Source organism: Kryptolebias marmoratus, linkage group LG14 (genome assembly GCF_001649575.2).
Source record: "Kryptolebias marmoratus isolate JLee-2015 linkage group LG14, ASM164957v2, whole genome shotgun sequence".
Lineage (NCBI taxonomy): Eukaryota > Metazoa > Chordata > Actinopteri > Cyprinodontiformes > Rivulidae > Kryptolebias > Kryptolebias marmoratus.
The window spans coordinates 21,290,414-21,300,444 of NC_051443.1; the positions used below are offsets into that span (position 1 = coordinate 21,290,414).

At 36.5% G+C, this 10,031-nt stretch overlaps 1 protein-coding gene across 1 annotated transcript in view; it reads right to left on the bottom strand.

Moving 5' to 3' along the window:
- Positions 1-9,509: 9,509 nt before the first annotated feature.
- The window catches only part of LOC108232651 (heat shock protein 30-like), a 4,496-nt gene continuing 3,974 nt past the window's right edge, over positions 9,510-10,031 (bottom strand). Inside the window, exon 2 of the mRNA XM_017410568.3 lies at positions 9,510-9,747. Within this exon, the coding sequence (XP_017266057.1) occupies positions 9,628-9,747 (120 nt within the window). The 3' untranslated portion in view covers positions 9,510-9,627. The remainder of the gene's footprint in view (positions 9,748-10,031) is intronic.

Consider the following 10,031-nt stretch of genomic DNA (forward strand, 5'->3'; position numbering starts at 1 on the left):
TTTATCCCAGTGAATTGGCAATAAATCACATAGACACTAAAATAGGCCAAAATATTAAAACCCACTGTTAACATTTTCCAAGTTTTTAGCAAGTGTATAAAACGGAAGGAAATAAATAAATTCTCGCTCTGCCTGACCTTATTTGGTGCAATGACTGATCCTGTCAATTTTTATTGCATTTCACTGCTGTGAAAATTCAAATTCAATATTAAAAAACACATATGTATTTGTGCATGCAACAGCATGTGTATGTGAACCCATTTAGCTTTGTGTCAGACTGTCTGAAAGTGCCTGTCGTAATACATTCAAGTCCATTAATGCTTCCGAATGAAACAGAATCCGAAAGAGGACACACTATTGTGCATGCACACCTATACACACACATGCGCACAGACACACACTGAGCGTAGTGTGTCTCTGATAACTTCTATTATCTAGGTCTCCCTCCTGGCTGCACATCAAACATGGATGAGCTCCAACCATAAAAGGCTCCATTTTCCTTTGATTTAAACAAGGAATAAAAATCGGCAAGGTGAAAAGTCCAAACTATGCATATTTTATTAGTTCACTGACACCAAAGGCAAGACAGAACAAATTTCAACATAGAACACAACTTAAAATAAACCATGATAGGACCAAACACAGGAACTGCAATCCCAAACCGCCAATTCCCAGGGACCGAAAGGCATTAATTTTACCCATCTTACAAGCAAGTTTAAGCAAAACATTTATTGTTTCAGACTGCTTTAGAACAAATTTGGTTCAAAAATAAATAGTCTTATTTGCATACTTTAACAGAAACCCATAAATTTGAGGAGTTTAAATGCCTGACATTTTACATTTGACATTTTATGCTTTTCTGCCCACAGCATAGATGGAGTGAACAGATAAAGCCTCAGGATCAATAAGTCAGTCCTCTGGGGCCTGTTTGTCTTTTTTCTTGATAAGAAATAGCAGTGATTACATCTGTAAACTGGCTAAGAGAGGCTTTATCTGGGTGTCCCCATGATCTTTTTCAGGCGCAACTATGGCAACAGAGGCTGGGGGGGGGGTGTAAGGAATATGTGTGTTTGTACTTGTGTTACTCATTATTTGATTACTCTGCATATTGGTCTCGTGGTACAAGCATGGCCACCTCAACAAAGGTTCTGAATTTTTACTGGCAGATTGGCTGAAACTTTTATGTGTAGATGGCTTTGTAGATTGGCAGAAATTTACGCATGAGTTGTTTGTTTCACGGTGTTAAACCCTGTGATGCACTGGCAATCTGTCCAGGTTGTTCCACCTCTCACTAAATCTCAGATGGAATAGATTCAGCTTCAACTGCTGCAGAATAGGTGGATAGATAATGCATGGGTGAACAATTTGACATCAGTGTTAGGGTTAGAACAAGGAAAGCACCTATTATAGACTATTAAGAAAGTATTTCACTGGGCTGCAACTGTTGGAAACGAGTAGGGGAACAGCATTTGCAAAGGAGTGACCTAGATGGCTCTAAACATTTGTAGGTTTTTTTCAATTTCCCCCCATGAGTTGCAGAGGCTTGCAGTAGTGTTGCTTGTATTTGGGTATTTGTATGGTGGGTACAAAATGAGTCAAGGTAGGTACAATGTGAGCAGAGGTGGACAACAATTAATATACACAGTAAAGAATATAGGTTTGCAATCCTAGCACACAAAAATAGTGTGATTTTCACAAATGCAGCCACATGGCTTCCTGGTCACTTTGTTGCAAACACTCAGAATTCAATGAGACTAAAACAGAAAACAGAATTATTATTTTTTTTATTATTTTTTTTTTTATTATTATTATTGTATGTTGTTGTTGTTGTGTGTCATGCTTTTGTGGACTACAAGTCTGTTGAATAAAGTAATCAAATATTTGACTATTTTCTCACAATTTTCTCACATTTTTGAGTTGCCAACTAGTCTCCAATGGTTGAAGCCAGGTGAAATGCTACTTTTAACTAGTGCTAGCTCACTAGTGGGTTTCAACAGATTTGAGGAAACTCAGTTACTAAAGACTTCTTACAGAAACCTGGAACGTGAACAGGACCAAACTTCCCAGTAGTGTGGTCTCTTCCATGTTAACAAACAAGACATTGCCCATTGTTACAACTATGTTTAGTTGTAGTTAGTTATTTCATGTTTCATTGAAAGATCACCATAATTATGTGCAGGGCCATAGGCAAGACTTAAAGCCCCACAACCCTAACGCACAGACTCCAGTTCCAAATAAATAAAACAAAATAGCAGCTCATCTAAACCTGGTCCTGCTGGCTTCAAGTCCCAGTAACAAGAAAAGGCAGGGACACTTGAAATATATTATATACAGTCTTTAGGAGTTACATATAACAGCATTATCTGAATACATTTGAACACAAGCATCTGAACATTTTTACAACTTTTGCTACAATGTTTATATCCACATTTTACAGATTTTAATTGGTTTTATTTGTCCAGACTTGTATGCATTAAGTGAAGTATGATTTTTCTTTTCTTAAGCACTTTACAAGTTACATAAATTAACAATATCCATCTATTCAGTTCTACAAGTTTTGATTTAGAATATATATATTGCCATCAGGTATACACTTTGACACCTTTATTTGCTTTTAGTAAGGGCTACTAAATCTAATTCTGGAAACCTTTGCAGACACATCCATCTCACCTTGTTGTTGTTAGTTTATCTTCAATCTATCTGCCATCGCATGAAGAAGTACCTCTTGGCTATAAATCTGGCTGTGCTACCTCCCTCATAAATTGCTCCATATGTAGACCCACTTTCATTCCCACATTCAGTTCCTCTCCTCATGCTTCCTTCCTGTCCCCTCTTGTTCCCACTCCCACTCTTTTAATTTTATTTTTTTATCAGCCATCCTGTCTGAATAATGCAGTGTCCATGCAGAGGCACTGCCATTGTCCTCGCTTCACTGTTAATGTTGTGTCCTTGTCACAATTATTGGGTCACTATCATCCATCAGAGCTAATCATTGTCACACAGATACGGACCAACAAAACACATGATGGAGAACAAAGGAGCACACATTTAGAGAACAAAGATGACCCTGGAACAAAGAGTCAGGTTGTGGCTTATGACACTCGTGTCAAATTAAATGATGAACTTTGAACTGGCAAACACAAAAGGTGTTTTATTTTATTACTGAAACAGACACCGCATGCAAAACTTAAAGACAGTACCTGTAAATTAAAATGTCTGTTCTTGGAATTTTGTTTATTTAATTATTGGAAACACAGTACCGGAAGCTTTCTTTTATATTATTAATTTATCCTTTATTTAAACAGGAAGGTCCCATTAAGATAAAACGTCTCTTCCTCCAGGGAGTGCTGGTCAAGATGGTGGTGTAGATGTGAAATTAAACAGACCCCTGTAAAAACAAAAAAAACAACTGAATCATGTAAAATACACTGCAGTTACACTTTTATGTTCAATAAATTTTACCCTAATTTTTGTCATTAAAAATGGTTCACATAAGTAATAGAAAAATAAAGTTGGGCAAATATAGTTCAATATTTGAACTGTAAACTGGATATTTTCTCAGTTGTAGTAGATAGGCTTAAGTCAGCCAGATACAGCTGGGTTTTATACAAAATATTAATGGGCTGACCACTTAAGTTTCTCTCCCAATCTAAAATAAACTCCATTTCTTCTATGCATTTTAAAATTTTCAAGGATCCCAATACTCTGGAAAAACAACTGAATTTAAAGTGTTCAATCTGAGCCAAGAGCTCATTTCCAATAACGTTTCTTTCTAAAGATGAAACATTTACTAGTATGTAACTCTACACTCACCACTGATAACAAGTAAGGGATTCTAGATGCGCACACAAAAGACAACAAAACTGCAAGTCCAAAGGAGCTACTGCAAATATTATCTTGCTGTAACATAAATGAATAAATATCTTAATATCTTAAGGTTTTCTTTCAAATGTTCTTGTTTTATTTTGGTTTTTGCTCAGTAAAATTTTGGTAACATCACAAATCAACCTGCTGTCTAAGTTTTATTTTAGAAAATAAAGCTCTACACATAGTAGATGTGTGGCTCCAAAACTGATAACTCACAATTAATTTTACTTTTAATTAGTCCAAATTGAGACAATACAATTATTTTTCAAGATTTTTTTTTATTTGAAATAAATTGTCAGTGAATGTAGTGTAATTTGAAGGTTTATTTAAAAAAGATTTCAAGGACTTCCTTAGGCTTTTTCTAAAAAAAAAACACTTCTGTGTACATTTTGACTTGTACTGGAGATAAAGATTCAGGACTGCGTTGGATTAGAGGAAATAAGCCTGTTGAAACATGAAAGCTAGTTGATAGTTGATGTGGGAGTATCAGACATCTCCTCTCAGAGACCTTTAGGCCTTGTGCATGAGTGCCTGTTTGACTCATGTAAATGAATCAATAGTGATGAGAGCCGACTGGTTTATGTTGCCTATTTAATTATCCTCCATTAAACAAACATGATCGCACCATCAGATCAGTCAAACGGCAGTCCTCTACAAACACACATGAGAGTGCATGAGAAGGAGTACAAGGTTACTTATTTTATTTAGCTTAAAAAACCCTGAAGGTTACCAAAATAGGCAAGCCCGTCCAACAAAATCAAAGAGAATTGGTTTGTTAATTAACCCTGTTTTACAACTTTTGATGTGGCAACTGAAACGAGGAAAGGAGACAAATGAGGCCAGTTAAGTAAGACAGACCTATTTGATCTCATGTGATTCTGTGCAAATGACCAGTTTTATTGTCTTTTATTGGGGAAATGAAAGCGTGTGCTGCCACTGACCTGAGGGCATCTGGGCTTTGTGCCAACTCCAGCACCAAGAGACACGATGCTTTGTTTGTTTGTCTGTTACAGAACAATTTAGTCGTTTTTATCTGCTGACACTATCTGACTAAGCGTAGATAATGAAGACTGACTGGCTAAAATCAAACGTTTGGTGTGATGATTTAGTTCACACTGAATTCCAATTTAGTCCAAAAGCAGAGAATCAAAAATAAAATTTAGGTTGGAAAAACAATGTAATAATCTTCAAAATTTGGTTTCTAACATGCTTTTTCAAGTTCGAAACTACTTAAAACATCAAAATTACTTAAAACATAAGTGGTCTTATTTTCGGCCACATTTTAACCATGATGCACAAACATAAACACACAGACATACTCATAAGGAGGAACCATCACCAGACACTGCTGCTGTTTCTGGTAAAAAGCCATTTGGAGGCTGCAGCTTGGAAAGAGCAACATTGCTGCTGTCAGAGCCTGACAGGCAGCTGTGAGAAGTGTGTGACTGTGTCTGCTGGTGTCTGATTAGTGCCTCTTGTCCCCTTTCTCTCTCTGGCATGATTACATAACAGAGGATCTGGTCTGTGTATATTTGTGTGCGCGTGTGTAACGGCTTGTTTGTGTGTGAGTGTGTGTGTGCATGCAACAGAGAGTAAGTTTGTGCATCGTCTGACTCAATGGGTAAGTCTGACCTAGAAATGTCCAACAGTCTCTCATGGCTTCATTAAGGCAAATCCAAAAGTTCAAAATACATAACCTTCAAATTATCACCCTGCTGCTTTACAGTTACTGTTATTTTCCCTCTTTTTTTCCTTATCATTTTTGTTGTTAGTGTTTTCAAATTCGCTCAAAATTTATATTGTTTTTTTTTCTGTGTATAGCCCCTTTTTTTCACTCAGAAATGCAAAGAACTTCTAAATGATTTAATTACAGATTACAGATATACTGTATTGTGTTATGGAATACTGAAAGTTTAAATGTTGGCCATTCATCAAGTTTTTTCAACTCTGATGTTTTACATAATTTTCTTATGTTTCATGCTATATGGCATGATACAGTTTAACTCTCATTATTATTTAAAAAAATGCATTTCTCAAACTTTTCATGCCGCACTTCCATTATAAGATTTTTTTTTTTCATTTCTGTCAGTTTTCAGACACACAAACAGGGTTTTTTTTTACCTTTTATTGCAACTCCAAAAGCAACATTTATCTTCTTTTCTTTGATTGGAAGCAGTTTGTTTTTGTTTTTTTTTCCACATGCATTGTTGACTATTGTGAGTACCCAGCGTTCGTACATTGAATAATGACCATGCAACGACCCTAAGAGTTGCACCCTACAATTTGAGAACCATTTGCCTTAAAGGATAGTATCACAACCTAAATCATTATAACTAACTTTGTTGTACTGCATCTCATTGATTTTATTTACATTTCCTTCTAAAACATTTGGGTAGATATTCATGTCTTTTTCTAAAATAAATAAATAACATCTTTCTAAACAAAGAGCAAAAGACGGACTGAACAGACATAACTATTAACAAACTAAACAAAGTCAGCAGAGCTTGGCCAACATTAACCTGGCTAAAGTGAATGACATAAAAAGAGATGATAAACTGGCAAGGACTAAAAAGAATAATAACAACAACAATAATCAAAAAAATGAAAAACAGGTGTCCTGATTGGTAACAATGGTCATGTTTGCTGGCAGAACAAAACAGTCTCTGCAAAACAAAACAGTAAAACTGGTAAGAGCAAAACAAAACTGCAATCAAAGCAAACAAAAACACAAATTCAAAAATTCATTGAAAGAAATCCACAGATCATGACATTGGTGCAACATTCTGCATGGAAGCATTGGGTCCTGCCATTCGAATGGGAGGTTAACTTGAGGTGTTCCACCCAGTTATGCATTGCTTCACACCAAGTATCCCCTAATGAAGTGAAGGCAGTATCACTACACTCTAACACTGCTCATAAAATGTAACACAACAAAGTGCACTGATACAGCCTCTAAACTCAATCAATCATTCAAAGGATGTTCTCAAAGAGACACCATCTTGAAACTCAACAGATGGAGACTATCCTTTTTCTGACTCTACAGAACACCTCTGACCCCCTACAAGCAGATATTCCAAGAACAAATGAATCTGCCCCTGGAAGAAAATGAAGAAAACATCAAAACACTATTAACAGTCTATCATAAGTTTAACCTTTAAAAGAGTTGTCACTTTCCAGAACGGAGCAAGACTGAAACGATAACTAATTCAAACCGATTAATGATTTATCATGATCATTTCAGAGTGCAGACTGAATAGAAAATGCGAGCTAAAATAAATGGTTTGATTGGCTATAATTTTTTGATCAGTGAAGTGGAAATTCTTAAGACATTTTGCTGTTCCTTGTAGTCTAGCTGTCAAGATGCTGTCAGTTCTTACAAAAATATCCCAAGAGCCTGAAAATCGTTTATGTAGAAACAGTGCAGAATCTTTAATCCTGGAACTGTAAACTAACTGTACATAACTGGAATGCACTCACTGCTCTGCCAGTGATAAGAAAGGCGGTAGCAGAGGTTAGGTTATGTTATCAGTTATCTGTCTGTGACACTGCAGTATTTCACTACTTATCTTTTATTTTTACCTCCCACTTCTTTTTTTTTTTTTTTGTCCTTTGCTGAGTCCCGGCTCATCACCTCTTCCTCTCTTCCCACTCTTCTGGAGTTCTCTCATCTTTTTCCCCCCTGCTGCATCCTCTCTCCATCACTTCCTCTCTTACCCTCCTCCCCACATGTCTGTCTGTTCAAAACTGGAGCAACGTCTTAATCGAGGCTCTGAGACGTGACGGGAATTCCTAAGCAGCCCCTGCCTCTGCAGTACAGACTCGAGCACACACATGCACACACACATGCACGTGCACCGAAACCAAAAACACACAGCCAATTAACAACCTGCAATCCAGCGCCAAAGGAATAACTGCATGTTGATGAGCTGGCAGCTCTGCGCGTGTGTTTGTGTGTGTGTGTGGTGTGTGTGTGTGTGTGTGTGTTGAGCTGGTGGCCGTCAGAACCACTTACACAGATAGAAGGATATCTCTTTTATGTGTTCAAGGGAGAGAGGGGGATTATGTTGCATTAAAAAACATCTCCAGGTGGAACAAACTAAGACAGGAAGTGACCGAGATTCTCTTTGTGTGTATATGTGTGTGTGTTTGATGACATCCTGGTGCTTCCAGGATGTGTGTGTGTGTGTGCTGGTGCATACACGCCGCATTAGGAGAACAATGCAGATGATTTACTTGGAGCTGAGCCTTGCTATCTCCTCCTCATCCTCCTCCTCAGCCTTCCTCTATTTTTGTTACCTTTCATTCTCCTCCTCCTCTTTCTCACTTCTATCCTGCCTCCAGTTTGTGGAGTTCATCCAAAGGTGAATCCCTAGCAAAAAAAAGTACCTTCCCTCTTCAGAAAACTCATAAATTCTCTTTATGTGTCAAAAATATTGACATGAGCCTTGACACAATATCCCAGAGCAGCAAGGCGCTGTGTTTGCCAGGTTTCATCATCCTTCTGTATGTTCTTCAGAGATAGAATATGTTGAAACGAAAAGGCAGTGGGTTTGAAACCTTGCTGTTTTTGCCCCACTTCTCCACACATCAGTTTTTGCTGTAGACTAAATGAACAAAGTATGAGACGATGAAAGGGTTTATACTATTAAAAACAACTGAACAAAAAGGAATTCACAGCTACATTATCTTTTAAGATAATAGTCTTTCTTCTTTGAGGAAAAAAAATACCAAGCGTCCAAATTAGGTTGTTAGCATTAGTGATGCTTTTTCACAATGAAATTCCATCATGTCATCAAATCACAGACGATATGCAAGACAATGAAAAGAGAGTTTATATAAAAAAAGAAAATTAAATGTCTTTATTAGGGGAACTGAATTAAGATTTGCAAACCTAGATTAATAATTTGTTCTTTAAAAGTAGAGTGACATCCAGTGGCAAAGTGCTAAAATAGCAGACAAAGGCAATGGTTTTGCGGAAGGAGTTGCTCAACTGGCTGTGGAAAGAAAGGCTTCCATCTAGTGGACATTGAAACACATTACAACGTTGTTGTGTCATTCTATGTTAACAAACAAACAAACAAACAAACAAATCAATGACTGCAGCTCTTTAATACAAGTGTGTGACTGTGGAAGGGCCTGATAGGATGTACAAAAAAATACCCATAAATCTATTTATGCTTTTTTTTATATTGCAAGATATATGCAAAAATAAATTATTGGACTGACCTAAGCTAGATTTTCTTAGAAGCATTTTTTCTCTTTTTAAGAAGCCTAATAAACATATGGTTTGTGTTTGTGCAAATATCAACTGTTTTAGTCAGCAAAGACTTTTCAACGCCCCAAAAAGCATTAATTAGAAAGTGTTTTTATTGGTGACGAAGCAACAAAGTCAATCTTTTTTTTTCTCTCTAAATAACAGATATTAATATTTTCATGTTTTATCTTCATGTATAAAATAGTGTATACTTCATTTGCTGATATTCCCCTCAAGTTTCTTTTTTTAATATAACAAATGTTTAAAGATAATTTTGCAATTTATGGTGATGACTTAATATATAAAAGTTTTGTAAAACTTTCTAACACTTTTCAGCAATAAAACACTGACAAGAATTGAAAACAGCAATTACAAAATGATTTTTTTGTAAATTAGTTTATTTATCAAAGTTCAATTAAAGTAATAAAGCATTTAGAATTTTATGAAAACACACATTTCTAAGTATTCCAACAGCAGGTACATCAGTTCATGTTTTCAGGTTTGCTCTATGATCTGGTGGGTGTCTCTGGTGGACTCTGTTCTTCCTGGGAACACACTCTCTGCTGTGTTTCCTCCTCAGAGCTCCTCTTGATAGTCAGCTCTCTCTCAGCCTGTTCAATGTTACCCTGCAACCTAGGATGGCTGAGGGTAATGTGTTAGATGATCTTCCCTCAACGTGTGATGCTGTGGAACAGGAAAGACGAGACACACACGTTGAGCTTCCTTCTCATTCAACTGGAAGATTTATTCTTCTTGTGTTATAAACATACTTCATATGCAACATGCTTCAGGTATCACATACTTCAGTAGAGAACTATTAACTTCAGTACATCGGAAATGACTAATATAACTTTAAACCAAACAATCACTCTTTCAATATAAACTGAAAAAAAAACGCAATGCCTCTTCA